The sequence below is a fragment of the Jaculus jaculus genome, chromosome 6, assembly GCF_020740685.1.
Source record: "Jaculus jaculus isolate mJacJac1 chromosome 6, mJacJac1.mat.Y.cur, whole genome shotgun sequence".
Lineage (NCBI taxonomy): Eukaryota > Metazoa > Chordata > Mammalia > Rodentia > Dipodidae > Jaculus > Jaculus jaculus.
This window is the reverse complement of record NC_059107.1, coordinates 152,809,571-152,829,331: the sequence shown is the minus strand read 5'-3', so window position 1 is coordinate 152,829,331 and position 19,761 is coordinate 152,809,571. Positions and strand designations below refer to the sequence as shown.

Below are 19,761 nucleotides of genomic sequence, written 5' to 3'. Positions count from 1 at the left end.
GTCACAATTCACCTTGGGGTGTCTGTCAGAGACTGTCAGAAGTCAAACATAAACCTCAGAGCTCATTTGAGAAGTTAATGGAAGCAGGGACTCCTTTTCCTGGGAAAAAGAAACACCGCCACACATAATTTTGAACACTCTCTTGAGCATTCCTTGGCTTCCCCCAGATGGAGTCAAGAGCTCCTGGGATAGCGCCTGGGATCACAATAGCTTCTCATGATCTACAGAGAAGTTGAAAGGGCTTTTGGGAAAGTGATTTTTTTCTTAATGCATATTTAGTTCTTGCCATGTGCCCAAGGTACTGATTGAATTGTCACAGTCACCCTAGGAGGCAAGAAACGTGTTATCCGGGGAAGATGTACACAGCGGGGCATGTGCGCCTTACCTGAGGCTGCACAGCGGGTAAGGGTTCCAAAGCGGCTCCTCAGTCTCACGGATATAAGGGGAAAGAAGCATAGTTCTTGCTGGGCAGACCCTTAGGGAGGAAGAAGTGTTCCCCCAAGGTCAATGTCTCCTGTCACAGGGAAGCTGAGACATCCACTGGAGCCTCTTATGGTTGGGCAAATGTTTCCAGGGAAGTTTGGGAGAAGAACGTGTGACTGGGAACGGAAGGGCCCCAGAGCGGAGGGTCCTGGGCATCTCGCAGTCTGGGTGGGGGCTTGGGGATGTGAAGCCTTACTCATGAGCACTGCCACCAGCGGGGTGGGCCCAGAAGTCTAGAAGGCCAGGGGTGAGGATGGGACAGCTGTCATCTTTTTTTTTTTTTCCTGGTTTTTCGAGGTAGGGTCTCACTCTAGCTCAGGCTGACCTGGAATTCACTATGGAGTCTCAGGGTGGCCTTGAACTCATGGCAATCCTCCTACCTCTGCCACCCTAGTGCTGGGATTAAACACACCCTGCTAAGCTGTCATCTTTTAAAAAAATATTTGATTTATTTATTTGAGAGATGGAGAGAAAGAGAGAAAGTGGGTGCACCACGGCCTCTAGTTGCTGCAAATGAACTCTAGACGCATGTGTCACCTCACGCATCTGGTTTACATGGGTCCTGGAGAATTGAACCTGGCTTCTTTGGCTTTGCAGGCAAGTGCCTTCACTGCAAACCATCTCTCCAGCCCACAGCTGTCATCTTTAGGACAGAGAGAGAAAGAAAGAGAAAGAGAGACAGAGGAAGGGAGGGAGGAGAAAGAAAGGAAGAAAGGAAGAAGGAAAGAAAAACAGAAAGGGAGAAACCAGGGAGGGCTCACAGCTGGACAGCTGGGCCAGGGATGCCCAGCAGGGGGATGGAGTGAGCGGGGAGGGAGGTCATGTGGGATCAAGATCAAGGGCAGAATAGATAGGCATCAGTGGATGCCACTGGGAGGCTGAGAATACAGGCTGGGAAGCGATCCCCTCACTCCAGAGACAGTGTCATTATGAAGCACTTCTCTAGCTGTCACCCTCAGCCCTGTCAAGCCCCCATGGGAAAAACAAACTGAGTGTGACCACGTGGAAACCGCGCCTGAGACAGTTGGCACTTAAAAGTGGCTAGCGTAAATTTCCTGCCAACAATGTAGGAAGTAAATCCAGTGGGAGCAAAATGATGCAAGTTCCACTGGGCACGTTGCATTTCAGGGCCATGAAATGGGCACCTGTGCCACATAAGCTTGATCTTCAATATACCCAAAGGACCACATGTTAAAGGCTTGGTTGCTGGCCTGTGGCACTTACTGCAGTGGTAGAGATTTTTCTTTTTTTTTTGAGGCAGGGTCTCACTCTAGCCCAGGCTGACCTGGAATTTACTATGTAGACTCAGGGTGGCCTTGAATTCACAGTGATCCTCCTACCTCTGCCTCCCGAGTGCTGGTGTGCACCACGAGATTTTTTTTTTTTAATCAACTAAAGCCCTTCTCTTTCTGTGCTGAGCAGTGTCTTGCAAACACCTTACATTCTAAGCTGAAAAGAATAAAAAGCCTTGCCCTACTCATAACCCAGCCAGCTACATCCTGACCTGAGTCAGTCAAATATCCTTGGTAAGACAAAACCATGGGTAACTCTTCTCCCACCCCGCCCAGCTAACACTTTATTGTTTTGCTGCTGTGGGCTAGTTATGGCATTGGATGCTCACAGCACTCCCTCACACTTTGAAAGGCACTCTCCCCTCCTCCCAGAGCCTCCGACTGTCTCCATCCTACAGACAGGAAAACCAAGTCTTAAACAGGATAGGGGATCTTCTGGGTTGTGGGGGCGGTCTCCCACAAGGAGACAAAGACCAGGGGCACCTCAGATTTTGCAGCATAGGGTGAAGCTGGACCCCTTGCACACATCCTAGAAAGATAAACCTTATAAAGAGCCCGTTATCTTTCTCTTCATTCATACCCAGCCAGGACGATATCCCTTCCCAACCCAGCAAAATAGCCAGAGGCACCAAGTTCTGTTTTAAATTAAAAAAGAAACAAAACAAAACAACTTTTCCTCTATTTTTTTTTTTCTCTCATTCTGCGACTTTCATTTCAAAGGCACAAAGAACATGCTAGACTCAAGCTGAGTGCAAGGCCACTGACATCTGCTTGGGGCAAGGTCGGCGCCACCTTCCCGCCGGCCCGGCTAGAGCCGAGTTGTCCAGCTTTACATCCTGTCACCTGTGAGTGTGCCCCATGAATGAATACATGGGCGCAAGCCCTCTTGCTCTCTCCCCCACGCCACAGTGCCGCCCAGGGCTGACCTCCCCAAAGTAAGGGAGAGAAGGGTCCTCAGAAACCAGCTGTCCAGCTGCTGTGTTACAGATGAGGTCCCGAGGGGCACGTGGTTAGAGGAAGCACGGGGGTGGGCCGAGAACATCCCATTCCGGAGCTCCTCCTGAGCGCCCAGGCGACCAATCTTCTGAACGCAGAGAGAGTAAGCCGAACTCTATCCTTGGCCGTTCAAGGGCTGCTGTAGCCAGTACAGCCTGTCAATGGTCTTTTCCGGGCAGCTTCCTTTCTGGGCTGTGAGCCATCACTGGATTGTGGAGTGATTTTTTCTTTTCCTCCTGAGGCCCAGGACACCACCTGCCATCACCGGGGAGAGGAGGGTGGCTTGCTTGAGGTGGGGCGACTGTCCAGTCCTTATGATGAAGTGGCACAGCTGCTGCCCCACTTGGGGTGTGGAGGCCGTAGGAGGTAGAGCGCAGACACATAGGCCTGTTGGCTGAGTGGGCCTGGGTGGGGCTGCGGCTCCCATGGGTGCTGTGGGATGAGGGTGATCTGGGCAGGGAAGCAGGGCGAGGTCAGCTGAGTCTGAGCCAGTGGGTAGCACCCAGTGGGAGGACTCAGCATGGGCAGAGCAGTGGGTAGCAGCAGGGGGCCCTGTGGGGATAGATTTAGAGGGGACAGGTGAGTCCTCTGCTTCCATCTAGGAACCTTCCGCAGTCCCCCAGATGTCCCATGGGTGGGTTAGCTGGAGGCGGGTCATGGGACCACTAGTCTTGCCTTGTCTGTAGTTTCCCACGTTAGTGCTGAAGGCCCTGCGTGAACTCATGCAAAACTTGACAGGTGGTCACTGTAGGAGGGACATGACCCTGGGGCTGGAGGCTGTTCTAATTCTCACAGCAGGTGTCACAACTATGTAACTGAAAAGTCACTTTGCTTTTCATAACCCTGTTTCTGCAAGTAGTAAAAAAAAAAAAAAAAAAAAAAAAAAGAATAACCAAGAACCTCTACTTCAGGGCCTCACGGTGGTGGGGTGTAAATTCTGTGACTCCGGGGCAGGGCAGGACTGACTTCCTCTCACCGCTCTTCCGGCTGCCGTCCTCACTGTGCCTGGCTGCCATGGGTGCTGGTGTTTGGGAGGCACTTCCAAGGTGCCCATTGTTCTCTAGGCCTCAGTCATTTCATCCTTTATCAAAGCTATAGTATAGTCCTTAGTACTTGGGGCTGGGCGTGGCGGCGCACGCCTTTACTCCCGGCACTCGGGAGGCACAGGTAGGAGGATTTCCGTGAGTTCGAGGCCACCCTGAGACTACGTAGTGAATTACAGGTCAGCCTGGGCTAGAGTGAGACCCTGCCTCGAAAAATCAAACCAAACCAACCAACCAAACAAAAACCCCACTATAGTACTTGGGCCTGGGAGATAGCTCAGTTGGTAAAGTGCCTGCCTCACATGCATGGGGAACTGAGTTCTATCCCCAGTGCCTAAAATCGTAGGTGTGCTATAGCCTGCTTGTAATTCCAGTGCTGGGGAGGCAGAAACAAGAGAACCCCTTGGGTTCAGTGGCCAGCCCATCCAGGTGAATTGGGAGATACAGGCCAATGAGAGACCCTGTCTCCAGAAGGAGATGGCCAGTGTCCCTGAGGAACAGCACCCGAGGTTGTCCTCTGGCCTCCATGTGTGTGTGGACGTGTGTGCGCACGCACACGTGAATTCTAGTACTGGCCTCTGAGGGACAAGGTGGCTTTTCTGGGTCACACTGTGACAAGCTCAGAGTGGGGATTTGAACACAGGAAGCCTACTCTAGAGCTGATTGCCCAACCTCCTTGTCCATACCTGTGACTCTGCTTCGTGAACTGTGAAGTTTGCACAAGTGAAAACAAGACAAAACAAAACAAAACAAAAAAACCAACACTTCTGCCGGGCGTGGTGGCGCACGCCTTTAATCCCAGCACTCGGGAGGCAGAGGTAGGAGGATCGCCATGAGTTCAAGGCCTCCCTGAGACTACAGAGTGAATTCCAGGTCAGCCTGGACCAGAGTGAGACTCTACCAAGAAAAACAAAACAAAACAAACAAACAAACAAAAAACAAAAACCAACACTTCTGGGACCAAGGAGGTGATGCCCTGCGATCGTCACTCAAGGATGAAGACAAGGGGACAGAGAACCATCCACTTGTCCCAGGTCCTAATCAAGCCTCCAGGTAGCAACTAGTCCACACTGACTAGACTGCCCTTGCACTTAGTACTGTAGACACAGCCCGGGGGGCTTCCTCACCTCTGGGTCTGGCTGGCATCTTCCCAGAAGATGGTCTCTCCAGTTCCCCTTGATCACTGGGCCACTCACAGCTACATCCAGAGCCGAGGGCAGGGCCAAGCCAGCCTCAGCCAGCTGCTGCGGGGCACCGAGGCTGCCCATCTTTTCCTGCTTCCGCCACTTGGCTCGCTGGTTCTGGAACCAGATCTGTGGTTAGGAAAAGAGGATAGAACTACGTCAAGGAAGTCTACTCCATTTAGCACCCGTGAGTACCCACAGGACGGGTACTTCCCAGTTTACAAAGCTGTATCATGCAGGGTTTCTTTATATCTGGAGGTCAGCCTTATAAGAGGGGACTGAGGTCACAACCATCAGCACCTACAGGACTGAGGAAGGGGTCCACCCAGGAGTGGTGACTGGGAAGGGTGGGGTCTGTGGAGAACAGAGCTTCAAGTGGGTCTCAGCTCCCGTCAACAGCTACTGCCCGGACATGTGAGCCCATGTTTTACACTCGTCCAATTTCCATCGTGTACATCTTGATTTTCAAAAGCTTGTACAGGCCAAATAAAACCCATCTGCGGGCTGTTTGCCACGAGCAGGCCCCTGGCTTGCAACCCCTGTGGGCCTCTTGGCATCTCTAGGTTGAACATTGGCAGCTCCCTGCATTCGCGAGCGCCCTGATGGTTGCTGACACGCGGCCATTTGTACTTGGTGAGTCTGCGGGGGCAGGTGCGGGATTCTAGGCTTGATGGCAGACGCAGGTGTTAAACGCTCAGCTGGTGCGAGCTTCCATGTAGGAGGGCAAGGGGGCTGGGCCAGGCAGGACTGGACTTCAGCCAGAAGGAAAGGAGGTTGGGATAGAGTAAAAAGTGGCATGTTGGCCTGTGTCTGTGTTTGGAGTTTGCGTGAGAGCAAGACGGCTGCACTTTCATTTTCAAAGGAGAATGAGGTGGTAAGCTGTTTAGAGAGAGTGCCCACCATGCTGCAGCTGGATCTGGCACGACTCCCCATGCCAGCCTTCTGCAAAATGGAACATGTGCCAAGAGGGCTGGGGCCATGAGCAGCGACCATGTTTCTGAACCTGGGCAAAGCAGGAGGCACTCTGGGGTGAAGCCATGACAGATGGCAGGCAAGGCTCTTGGGGCTTAAACTGGTCTCCCACCCTCCGACGGGGGGCCCAGCTTCCTCCAAACGGAAAGAAATGTGGTCTAGATCCAGGTTGGCTAATGGCATCCTACAATCTGAATTTTCCCTTCCACTTGTTTTTGTCTTTATTTTTATTTGCTAGAGGGAGAGAAAGAAAATGATACAGAGAGAAGGGGGGGGGGAACTGGTGCTCCAGGGCCTCAGCCACTGAAATCAAACGCCAGATACTTGTGCCATCTAGTGGTCATGTGCGACCTTGCACGTGCCTCACCTTTGTGCATCTGGCTTATGTGGGATCTGGAGAGTCGAACATGGGTCCTTAGGCTTAACAGGCAAGCTCCTTAACTGCTAAGCCATCTCTCCAGCCCTTTGTTTTTATTTATTTATTTACTTTTCTGGGAGAGACAGAGAGAGTGTCTGAGAGAGAAGTGGTGAGCCAGGGCCTCTAGCCCCTGCAATCGAACTCCCCACGCGTGCGCCACCTTGTGCACACTTGCATCCTGGCACATGCATCACCTTGTGCGTCTGGCTTATGCAGGATCTGGGGAGTGGAACATGGGTCCTCAGGCTTTGCAGGCAAGAGCCTTAACTGCTAAGCCATCTCTCTAGCTCTTCTACATGCTTTCAAATGGCCTATGATCTAAGAGTGGTTCCCACATTTTAAAGTATTTTAAAGAAAAACAATATATACATATATATATATATTTTTTTTTTCTTGTTTTTTGAGTTAGGGTCTCACTCTAGCCCAGGCTGACCTGGAATTCACTATGTAGTCTCAGGGTGGGCTCGAACTCACAGCGATCCTCCTACCTCTGCCTCCCAAGTGCTGGGATTAAAGGCTTGCACCACCATGCCAGGTTCAAGAAAAACAATATTTTAATAACACCTGCACATTATACAAAATTTACTTTTTAAAAAATATTTTATTATTTATTTATTTTATTAGAGACAGGGAGAGGGATAGAGAGAATGGGCACACCAGGACCTCTTGCCACTGCAAATGAACTCCAGATGCATGTGCTACCATGTGCATCTGGCTTACATGGGACCTGGAGAATTGAACCTGGGTCCTTAGGCTTTGCAGGCATGTGCCTTAGTCTCAAAGCCATCTCTCCAACCCTAGTTTTTGTTTTTAAAAATATATATTTTTTAATATTTTATTCATTTGAAAGAGAGAGAGAGAAAGAAAGAGGGGTGGGGAAATGGGTGTGTCAGGGCCTTTAGCCAAACTGCAATGAACTCTAGATGCGTGTGCCACCTTATGCATCTAGCTTTATGTGGGTAGTTTGGAATTGAATCTGGATCCTTAGGCCTCCCAGGCAAGTGCCTTAACCACTAAACCTATCTCTAGTTCTATTTTTTTTTTTTTTTTGGTTTTTCGAGGTAGGGTCTCACTCTAGCCCAGGCTGACCTGGAATTCAGTAGGGAGTCTCAGGGTGGCCTCGAACTCATGGCAATCCTCCCACCTCTGCCTCCTGAGTGCTGGGATTAAAGGTGTGAGCCACCACACCCGGCTTCAGTCCTATATTTTTGTTGTAAGTAGAGAGAGGGAGAGAGAGAGAGAATGTGAGGGTAAATGGGTGCATCAAGTTCTCTTGCCACTTGAAACAAATCTCAGATGCATACGCCCACTTTGTGCATCTGGCTTAACATGGGTACTGGGGAATCAAAACCAGGCTGTCAGGCTTTGCAAGCGAGCATATTTAACCACTGAACCATCTCTCCTGCCCCCAAATTTACATTTCAACATTCATAGATGCAATTTCACTGGAGAAGCACCACGATCACCTGTTTCCACATTATCTGGAACTGCTTTATTCACGCTACTGTGGAAAGGCGCATGGCAGCTCTGACGGTGACTATGTGCCGACAAATCAAGTGTTTTACCCTTCACAGGGGAAGTTTGTTGACCCTGTTCTCAAGTGTTTTGGCTTCCCTTGTGAATGGCATTTTGGCATCACAAATGAGGAGGGAGAAAAAGCACGGGGACAGAGAACGATGGGGATTGCCAGTGTTCCTCTCTCCAGTGCTACCCACAGGGGAAAGGATCCTTAGGGTGACAATGATCCCATTTCTTGGAAAGTCATGTTTGGCTGTGGTGACTGTATTCGTGAGATGAAGCCCATGGGAATATCTCACAGGGCAACCCTGGAGGGCTGAACACGCAGGGTGCCTTACACGTTCCCACTGCACTGAGGCTGGGGTGAGGTTGGGTGCTGTACCTGAACCCGGGCTTCAGGCAGGTTGATCCTGGCAGCCAGCTGGGTGCGGACGTGGACGTCTGGGTAGTGGGTGAAGCGGAAGAGCCTCTCCAGCTCTTGCAGCTGCTCCGTGGTGAAGGTGGTTCGGACTCTCCGCTTGCCTTTCCTCTCTTCTGCGGGGAGGGAGCACGCGAGCTAGCTCAGTGACGTCTCTGGGAGACTTTTGCATTTTCCCTTCCTCTGCCTGCTGCAACTGAGTCTTGGTCCCTGGCTCCTGGGAGTTGGAGCTTTGCAACCTTCACTTCCTGAACGCTTTCTAGGTTGACTCCCTCTCATGCATCCTAGACAGTGAAGCCAAGTCAGCCTTCTAGAAATTTCTCTCGGGTTTTGGGTAGGGTACTCCTTGTCTACAGGAGGAGGTAGCAAAAAAATGATGGTCTGAAGACCAAGTGCAACCCACTGTGTTTTGGTGTGTTTGTGTGTGTGTGCGTGTGTATGTGCAGGTCAGAAGACAACTTCAGATGTTCATCTTCATCTCCCACCTTCTCTGAGGTCCGTTGTTTACTATTGCATATGCTGGAGGCTGGCCCATGAGTTTCTGGGGTTCCTGACTCCCCCTCCCATCTCATTGCAGGAGGTCTGGGATTGGAGATGCTCGGTACTGTGCCTGGCCTTCCTTGAAGTGAATCCGAACTTACTTGGGTTCTGGGGTCTGAATTTAAGTCACCAAGCTTGCATAGCAGACACCTTTACACACTGAGCTATCTTTCCAGTATGGCTTTTTTTTTTTTTTTTTTTTTTTGCCTTCAAAACATATTTAATTTAGGTTACTTATTTGAGAGAGGGAGAAAGAGAGAGAAGGAGAGAGAGAGAATGGGTGCACCAGGGCCTCTACCCACTGCAAAGGAATTCCAAATACATGTGCCACCTTGTGCATCTGGCTTTATGTGGGTACTGGGGAATTGAACCTTGATCCTTTGGCTTTGCAGGCAAGCACCTTAACTGCTAAGCCATCTCTTCAGCCCCCTGTTTTAATTATGAATACACTTTGTATGGACATATCACGTGTTGGTACCATCATTTCCTTCCTCCCTGCCCCCATTCTGCTTAGGGTCCTCCTCAGTGGGGTTGCTGGTATTCCCCATGGGGTGTGGGTTATGAACTGTGAGAATGGCAGAAAAATCACTGGGTAGGGCCTGGTATGTTTTTAAGTGTGTGCATGGTGCGTATGCATGCACGAGTGTGCTCATGCCTGTGAAGGCCATAGGACAACCTTGGGTGTTGTTACTTAAAAATACCTTTCACCTTTTAAAAAATATTTTTTGTTTATTGTTATTATTTGAAAGTGACAGACAGAGAAAGAGGCAGATAGACAGAGAGAGAGAGAGAGAGAGAATGGGCACGCCAGGGCCTCCAGACACTGCAAACGAACTCCAGACGTGTGCGCCCCCTTTGTGCATCTGGCTAACTTGGGTCCTGGGAAATCGAGCCTCGAACCAGGGTCCTTAGGCTTCACAGGCAAGCGCTGAACCGCTAAGCCATCTCTCCAGCCCACACTCACCATTTTTACATGGGTTTGGGGATTGAACTCAAGTCTTCACTGGACTATCTCCATAGCCCTGTCCTTATCTGTCTTTTCTTTTTTTTTCCCTGAGGTAGGGTCTCACTCTAGCTCAGGTTGACCTGGAATTCACTATGTAGTCTCGGGGTGGCCTTGAATTCTCAGTGATTCTCCTACCTCTGCCTCCCGAGTGCTGGGATTAAAGACATGAGCCATCACACCTGGTCCCTTATCTGTTTTTAAATAAAGTTTTTTTTTTTTTTTTTTTTTTTGAGGTAGGGTCTCACTCTAGCTCAGGCTGACCTGGAATTTACTATGTAGTCTCTGGGTGGCCTTGAACTCATGGCCATTCTCCTACCTCTGCCTCCCAAGTGCTGGGATTAAAGGCATGCGCACCACGCCTGGCTTTAAATAAAGTTTTATTAAAGCATAGTCCTAGCCATTGCCTTCTGTATTATCTCAGACTGTTTTTGCATTTTAACAGCAGTGTTGAGTCACTGCCTCTGAGACCATATGGCTATAAAGACGAAAATAATTACCATCTGGCCCTTTACAGAAAAAGTGTGCCAACCTTGGCCTACAGAGTGAAGACTGATATCTGTGGCGGCTAGGTCCTTGCCAGCCTGTCTTCCACCCACCTGTCCAGCCTCAGTTCTACTTAGGGCTGGCTATGCCATTTATGGGGCCCAGGAAAACATGAAAATGTGGAGCCTCTGTTCACAGTTTCTCTCTTTATACCTGTTGTGGTGGACTTTTAATTTTCTACTTAATTTCATGTTCCGTTGTATAAGCACAAGGATTCTCATGTGGTCTGCTGACCTTCCTTCCCAATGTCCTGGGGGCTATCCAAAGTCTTTGGGATGTAGGTATCTAGTGAAGACACTTGGCCACATCTTGCAATGCAGCACCTGATCTTGATCCTTGTGGAAATAATGCCAGCTAGCTTCTCTCTAAGGCGGAACTGGATGAGGGTAGGGCACGGCGGAACTGGATGAGGGTAGGGCACAATGGAACTGGATGAGGGTAGGGCACGGCGGAACTGGATGAGGGTAGGGCACGGCGGAACTGGATGAGGGTAGGGCACGGCGGAACTGGATGAGGGTAGGGCACAGCGGAACTGGATGAGGGTAGGGCACAGTGGAAGTTGATGAGGGTAGGGCACAGCGGAACTGGATGAGGGTAGGGCACAGCGGAACTGGATGAGGGTAGGGCACAGCGGAACTGGATGAGGGTAGGGCACGGCGGGCCGGGGCAGTAGGCAGTGGGGACAGGACACTGCCCGTGTGCTGAGGCTCCACCTCCCAACCTCCTGCTCCTGCTTCACTGTGCCATTGCACTTCACTTACAAAACACAGATTCCAACAGAAAAGGACCAAGAATTCCAAGGGGGTGGCCATATGCATTCATTTGTGGGGCTACCCTCTGGGCACAGGGCTCTGCGGAACTGGGGTGGGCACATATATAGCTACAAAGCCAGGCCCACTTTCCTCACTCTGTCCACCTGTGTGCTCCCAGCCTTGCTGAAGCTGGTGGAATGACTGGCTCGGAAACACACGGGGTACGTGTTCATCTCTCCTGTTTTCCTCCAACAATCTCATGTTTCTGGGACTGATCCCTTCTCTTGTCTGGAATTCTAATTTCTCCTGGCTCTTCAATGCTATACAATATATAGTATATATATATATATATATATATATATATATATGGAGAGAGAGAGAGAGAGAGAGAGAGAGAGAGACTGAATTTAGGTTTATATATAAACCTAATATATATATTTATAAATATATACACAATTATATATAAACACATATATACACACACACTATATATATGTCATTCATTCTATATATGTACATATATACATATGTATATAATGTGTGTGTATATAAAGAGAGACTAAATTTAGGTTTCTATATATTATATATAGAAACCTAATATATATTTATAAATATATACAAACCTATACATAAAACATAGGGGGTTCTATATAAACCCAGTGAACAGTCTGCCACTGAGCCGTTATCCACAGACCTAAAATCATTCTTATAATCTCAGAACATTCTTTCCTACTCTGTCCAGTCCTGGACAAGATGGGAGCTACAGACAGATTTGCATGTGACTAAGGCTACACAGTGATCCCTGCTCCATTAGAGTGAGGTGGGCACTGGTTTTGATTTCTGCCCAGTATACATCTCTTCTGGGCCAAGAACTCCTTTTATTTTTCTAAAAAATATAATTTTGATATGTAAGTAGTGGTCTGGTTTGGTCTGAATATGAAGTGCACTATCCGAATTTTCATTCATTCAAAATGGAAAGAGACCAAGACTCTTCTAATGGTGGTAGGACTGGGACCTGAGTCTTATTCTGCCTCTCTTTTTTCTTTTTGGAGAGAGAGAGAGAGAGAGAGAGAGAGAGAGAGAGAGAGAGAGAGAGAGAGAATTGGTACATTAGGGTCTCAGCCACTGCAATCAAATCACAGATGCTTTCACTACCTAGTGGGCATGCTTTGTGCTTGCCTCACCTTTGTGAGTCTGGCTTACATGGGGTCTGGAGAGTCAAACATGTGTCTGTAGGCTTCGCAGGCAAGTGTCTTAACTGCTAAGCCATCTCTCCAGCCCTCTGCCTCTCTTCTCATTCTCCTGAAGTTGTTTTCAGGAGGGAATGTGGATCTAGCTATAGGATATTTTGGAGGGATGGAAGCTTTCATGGCATGCTGATAATGGAAGGGATAGCTGTTCAAGTTTGGCTTGGAGAGAGAGAGAGAATGACAATGAATGTGAATGAATGTGGAGGGAAGTCAGATATTCATTTTATACAAGTTAGTTTGTGATGCCTACTGGCTATTTAAAGGAAGTTATACATGGTGGTTTGAATGAATAAAATGACCCCCATAGATTCATGTGTTTGAATATTTTGAATGTTTAACCCCTAATTGGTGACATCATACTCATGTGGAACCTCTAGGAAGTTGAACCTTGCTCCTTGCTAGAGGAATTGTGTTCCTGGCCTTGAGGTTTTATAACCTGCCCTCTCTTTCTCTCTCTACTTCTTCTCTGTGGATGTGACAATGCGCCTTCCTGCTCCTGCCATGATGGACTTGCCCTTGAAACTGTAAGCTGAAAATGAACCCTTTCCTTCCTTAAGCTGTTTCTGGTAGGGTTCTTTGTCTTAGCAACAAGGAAGTAATTGACACAGAGAATTGGTGCTGAGGAGTGGGGCCGTTGCTGTGTTAAATGTGAGTGTGTGGTTGTTTGTCTTTTGGAGCTGGTTTACAGAAGGAACGTGGCTATATTTGGAACTTTGGACTGGAGAAGCCTTGCAATGCTATAGGCAGAGCTGAACTGGCCATTCTGATAGAAATTTGAAAGACCAGAAGGCCAAGAGCAATGTGGACAATGCGCACTTGACTCAAGAAGTTCAGAGGGGAGAAAATGAATCTATCAGGAACTGGGCTAGAGGAAGTTCATATGACATCCTGGCAAAGAAACTGGCTGCATTCCTGAGACTTGAGCAAGGTTGGATTCAAAAGTAATGGGCTGAGGTATTAGGTGGTGGAAATTTTGAGGTAGAATGGTATTGAATTTGTGGCATAGTTCCTAAAGCTGCCCCAATTTACATCTAAATGAAAAGAACAAGATGTAGAAAAGAGAGATATTTAAAATGTAAAATTTGTCACAGAAAGAAATGTAAGCAAACTAAAAATTCCTGGCCCAGCTGACCTGTAACTCCCAGTACCAGCAGGTGGTTATCATCCACAATGAACTCTTGATCAGAGAAACCTACAAGGTTTCCCAAAAGAAGACATATTTCTGTCAGAGAACTTGATGACCCACCAAAAGTTAGTGGTAAGACCCTACTGCTGAAGACACCATAGGCTATTGGTATGGAATATGGAGTGACATGGCTGGAATCTGGAAGAGAGTCAGTCAATCCCCAGACAGTCAGTGCGTCTAGTGCCAGAAGGTGCTACATGAGCGACTGGGAGAAAGTGACCAACATCTATCCAAGCAACTCATGGTCTAAGCTACTAAGCTACTCAGTAGCAAACAACCTGACACAACCATGGTGGGAAACCAACTGCTCCTGATTTGGCTAACTGATCTGCTCAGTGGAACGGATCCCAAACCTGGAGCTGGGAAACAAGTCTAAACCATATCCAAAATGAGCCCGCTCTTCATTCTCAAGCTCCTGCCAATTGCAGGGTACAAGAGGGCCTACACCTAGTAAATTCTCTAAAAAACAAAGGTTATCCCATGTATCTGGCACTAACTTCACTCCCCATTGGAGAATTTGCTGCTCTTTTCCAGATGGACACAGATTCTAAGGAGAGAACCAGCCCATCACAACTCAAAAGGGCCCCAGCTGAAACTAAGAATAATTGGGGAAATGAGCAAGAATGCTATTTTCTTGATGAACCTGGTACCAGTACAAGGGTGAAGGAGATAGACACAGAGAACACTCAAATCCTACCAAACCAGATATCCAGAGACACAGAGGCTCCTAAGACCTCATCACTGAAGCAGACCTAAAGTGAACACAACATGGTTCAGGGAAATTTGTGGAAGAGGGGGAGGAACAATTGTTAGAGCCACACGCTGGGTCATTATGCACAGAGACATTGCCTCTTACCCATAACTGATGGCTAACTCCACAATGCACAGCCCATATTCTGCAACAAGGAAGGTCCCTGTGGAGGGGGAAGGACAGGGAGGAGGCTAACGCTGGTACCAACTTGACTGTATTCACTGAGGACAAAACTAATAATAATAAAAAATCCCTGGCCCAGACCCTGCAGCTGCTTTAGTTATAATTGCCAAATTGATTACCGCCATTAAGGTAAGTCAACTGCTCTGCACTGGGATGATGGGAAAAATGCCATGTGATGCACGACCCTACACCTTGAAGGCTCAAGGCAGGAAGGATACAAATTCTTGTGAAAGGAAAAGTCCTGAAGGGACAATGCTGAAGGGGGTGGGTCTTTGCTTCCCAAGGTCAGCATACAGGCGGCTGCTACCACCGTGAGCAAAGGCCAGGCAGACTTGCTCCCCATCTGGAAGCAGTATTGCCCACATGACGACTTTGAGGAGAGTCACGGATGGCATTGCGGTTCAGAGAGTTGCTGAGGCCAAGCAGTGTGAGGCAGAGTCAGAGAGGAAGGTCAAGAAGACCCCGCGAGGCCACTTCATGAAGCTGTGACATTTCAGGGAAGGACCCCAGGGTGCTAGAGATGCCAAAGCCATAGGACATCCACCAAGGAAAGCTGCAGGTCTGGGATGGATCCTACCCATAAGAAAGGCTACAGGCAGCGCAGCTGGAGGGTGAACTACCCAAGTTGATGACACAGAGCCTACGTTCCTCTCGTCGTAGGGTGACTCACACACTCAGAGGACACAGAGCCTCTGGGGGAGGCACTCCACACTTGCCCATTGCCTTGTCACTCTTCACTGTGCACCTCTGCAGGGCAGGAGTGGATCCTAGACCATCTGAGTGATCCAAACCGAGGGGAAGCGTCATCAAATCTGGCATGTTCACATAACGTGCCTGAAAATTTGTATGATATCAGATGTTATGTGTCAGGCAGGACGACTGGCGAGGGAGTGCTAAAGCTGCCTGGAAGGAGGGATGGACTCGGAGCGCCAAAGCCAAGCAGTCACTCCATGAGACATGGTGACGGGTTAACAACTCGAAAGACCAGCTAACTTGTCTTTTCTTTTTGGTCCTTAACATTGATCCTGCTGTCACTGGATAGCAGAAATAAGAACCTCATTGGGAGCTGGAGGGATGGCTTAACGGTTGAGGCATTTGCTTGTAAAGCCAAAGGGCCCAGGTTCAATTCCCCAGGACCTATGTTAGCCAGATGCACAAGGGGCGCAAGCGTCTGGAGTTTGTTTACAGTGGCTGGAAGCCCTGGCGTGCCTATTCTCTCTCTCTCTTTCCTTCTTTCTCTGATAAATAAATAAATATTAAAAAAGTGTTTTTTTTTTTTTAAAGGAACCTCATTGGACCTGAGCTCTATCTTGGCTTGACTCTACAACTTGGGTCATTATTCACTCTCTGAGCGTTAGTTTCCCATCTGGGAAAGGGTGTAGGAGAGAAAGATTGACTGGTCAGGTGGCTTAGGCCAAATCCATTCTGAACTTGTGCAATCCGCTTTCTCTCCGAGGAGTCTGGATGGCTTAAAATGTCTTGCCTTGTCTGGCCGCAGGACAATTTTGGGGAAAAAGAAGGCCAAAGAGGGGAGCTTTTCCTTTTCAAAATCTACCAGTCTGTTTCTTCTGTTGTAAAAATAAGATTGCACAGTCGGCTTTTGGTCTCACTCCTTGCTAACTGTGGTGGTTTGAGTCAGGTGTTCTCCATAAACTCAGGTGTTCTGAATTCTAGGTTCCCAGGTGATGGAGATTTGGGAATTAATGCCTCCTGGGGGGAGTGTATTTTTGGGGGTGGGCTTATGGGTATTATAGCCAGTTTCCTCTTGCCAGTGTTGGATACACTCTCCAGTTGCTATTGTCCATCTAATGTTGGCCAGGAGGTGATGGCCACCCTCTGCTCATGCCCTCGTCTTCTCCTGCCATCATGGAGCTTACTTTGAGTCCGTAAGCCAAAATAAACCTTTTGTCCCCACAAGCTGCTCTCGGCCCGGTGATTTCTCCCAGCAATGCGAACCTGACTGCAACAGTAATATTGGTGCCAGAGGAGAGGCATTGCTGCTGGACACCTGACTGTGTGGCTTTGGCCTTTTGGAGCTGATTTTCAAGAGGAATGTGGAAGGACTTGAAACCTTGGCCTAGAGACTCTTTGCAGTGCTGTAAGTACAGCTTGATGGACTATTCTGGTCAGAGTTGAAAGACCTGAATGCAGTGAGAGCTACAGACTACGAGATTTGGCTTGTGAGGGTGAGAAAGAGCTTTGCCTGGTCTGGGCTAGAAAAAGTGTGTGTGAGAGACTTGCTGTTATGCCCATGCCATGAGAACTTGTGCCGGTTGCTTTGCACAGAAACAGACTGATGTGAGCAGAGGGCTGTGGCCCAGAAAAAAAGAAATCTTTGGCTGAAACTGCTGCCCATTCACCTGCAATTGAGAGATTCTAACCATTGAGATTGGGCCAGCTGACCTGCATTGAGACAGCAGAAAGAATGCAGTCTTGGGCTGGGGAGATGGCTTAGCAGTTAAGGCCTGTGAAGTCTAAGGACCCAGGTTTGATTCTTCAGATCCCATGTTAACCAGATGCACAATAGTGGCACATACATCTGGAGTTCGTTTGCAGTGGATAGAGGCTCTGGTATGCCCATTCTCTTTCTCTCTCCCTCTGTCTCTAAATAAATAAATAAATAAATAAATAAATAAAATATTTAAAAAAAAAGAAGGAGGCTGAATGCTAAAGGAGTGTCCTGTTCTTCAAAGTCTGCTTTATTCCCCTGCTGGATTAACAAATTGGCACACTACCTGGTATTATGAAGCATAAGAAATGCAGGAAAGAGAGCATCATTGAATTTGCAATATGGTCTTGAGTTTTGGAAATGGCCACGGGCAGTGTGAAGCAGGTTTGCTGGATGCCTGCATGGAAACCCCATGGGGCCCTGAGGATGAACCGTGGATAGCAGTGGAGACCCAGTGGAGATGCCGGGACTGCAAGATGGCTGCTAAGGAGAGCTTCTGGCCCCAGATGAAGTTTTCCAGGACTGTGAGTAGCCTAGCTGGAGGGGTGGAATTGGAATGCCAGAGACTTGTTGCTGGTTAGAATGATTGGACTTGGAGATTTGTCACTGACTAGAGTTGTTGAACTTGGAGCGACAGAGTTTGTTGTTTGCCCTGGTTGTTTTAAATCTTGTATTGGCTGAATGTTTCTTTGCTATGCCCAGTGCCATCTTTGGCAGTATGAATGTTTACTCTGTGCCATTTTAGTTTTTTTGGGGATTTGATTTTGGTATTATGGTTCAGTTAAAAGATCTGGGCTAAGGCTCAGGGTCCATTGCTGAAGAGGTGGCAGGAAGAATGTAAGACCCAAAGGAAGGGCATCACTCCTTACATACAACTGTTCAGATAGAAATTGGGTTTGATATCCAAGACCTCGCAGTGCCTAGCAGTACCTACACAAGACCCTCATAATAGCAGAGAAAGATGACATCAAATTAAAAGAGAGACTAATGGAAATGGAAAGGCAGGGGGACATGACGGAAAATAGTTATGAAGGGGAAAGCGGGGGAGGGGAGGGAAATACCATGGTTTGTTGTCTGTAGGTATAGAAGTTGTCAATTAAAAAAAAAATATATATATATCTCCCCATATCCAAGAACTTTATATATATATATATAAAGTTCTTGGACTATGGGGATGTTTGAATATCATTGGAATTGATGAAACTATGGGGACTTTTAAAGTTGGACTGAATGCATTGTATTTTACATCATGTGTGGTTATCAGTTTATGGGGGCAGGTGGTGATTTGATTCAGGTGTCCCCCATAAAATTAGGTGTTCTGAAGCTAGGTTCCCAGCTGCTGTAGATTTGGGAACTAACGCCTCCTACAGGCAGTGTACTGTTGGGGGCAGTCTTATGGGTGGCCTCGAACTCACGGCGATCTTCCTACCCATGCTTCCCGAGTGCTGGGATTAAATGCGTGCGCCACCATGCCCAGTTCCATGTATTAATTTTTAAAAGAGATGTTTATTATAATGTTTAGAATTGGTAGTGTGTTTAGGAATGGAATTGTTCTCTTTCTTTTTCTGGGGAGGCGTAAAGAAACATCTACTTAACCCAGGCCTGGAGAGATGGCTTTGTGGTTAAGTGCTTGCCTATGAAGCCTAAGGACCCTGGTTCGAGGCTTGATTCCCCAGGACCCACGTTAGCCAGATGCACAAGGGGGCACACGCATCTGGAGTTCGTTTGCAGTGGCTGGAGGCCCTGGCGTACCCATTTTCTCTCTCTCTCTCTGCCTCTTTCTCTCTCTGTCTTTTGCTCCCAAATAAATAAATAAAAATAAACAAAAAAATTTTTTTAAAAAGGAAACATCTACTTACCCCAGATTAGACACAGATAGAAAGGACCCCATCCAAGTCCAGCTTGGTGACCAATGAGTTTACTTACAGGAGCTCTTGGGAAGCTGTAACGTTGGGAACTTTCGCCCCTACGCATGACTGACTCATCTCACAGCTGCACCACTCAAGTGTGGTCCCCGTGTGCTCTACGACCCCCAAGATTATAACACATGGCTTTCCCTATTGCCAGCTGCCTGGACGAGCAGCATTGGGGGTAGCAGGAGGGAGGGAAGGCCCTAAACCCTGTTCTGCATGAAAACCTGACCTTATGACTTCATGCAGAGGGATTTCCTAGCCAATTAGTTGTGATTAAAAATGCTCAGGATGGGCTGGGGAGATGGCTTAGAGGTTAAGCGCTTGCCTGTGAAGCCTAAGGACCCCGGTTCGAGGCTCGGTTCCCCAGGTCCCACGTTAGCCAGATGCACAAGGGGGCGCACGCGTCTGGAGTTCGTTTGCAGAGGCTGGAAGCCCTGGCACGCCCATTTTCTCTCCCCCCCTCTATCTGTCTTTCTCTCTGTGTCTGTCACTCTCAAATAAATAAATAATAAAAAAAAAATAAAAAAAATGCTCAGGATAAGCATTCGTTTTTAAGAGGTGATGATGACAATAATGATGTCATATCCAATCCTCTTAGTGACCCCTCCCAGAATCCAGAAGATGACTAGAATTCATGCTAGTGGGGTGATGGGGGCTGGGTTGCAAATGCCCAGCCTGTAAGTCCACGTCCCTAAGACTGAGTGTGGGTTGTTGGGGTGTCAGTAGTCAATGGTTGTCCTCATACTACCCTTCTTGGGATGCTATTCAAGCTGAAGAAATGAAAAAGGGAGTGCTGAGTAGAAATTTCCCAGAGCTGGTATCTGGGGCTCCCAGTCAAGAAGACCGAGTCTAGCAGGGAAGACA

General features: G+C 48.1%; 1 protein-coding gene across 1 annotated transcript in view; it reads right to left on the bottom strand.

The window, feature by feature from the left end:
- Positions 1-2,843: 2,843 nt before the first annotated feature.
- The window catches only part of Isx (intestine specific homeobox), an 83,609-nt gene continuing 66,691 nt past the window's right edge, over positions 2,844-19,761 (bottom strand). Inside the window, exons 5-7 of the mRNA XM_045152262.1 lie at positions 8,289-8,440; positions 4,942-5,127; positions 2,844-3,323 (exon numbers count right to left, since the gene is read on the bottom strand). Of these exons, the coding sequence (XP_045008197.1) occupies positions 3,084-3,323; positions 4,942-5,127; positions 8,289-8,440 (578 nt within the window). The 3' untranslated portion in view covers positions 2,844-3,083. The remainder of the gene's footprint in view (positions 3,324-4,941; positions 5,128-8,288; positions 8,441-19,761) is intronic.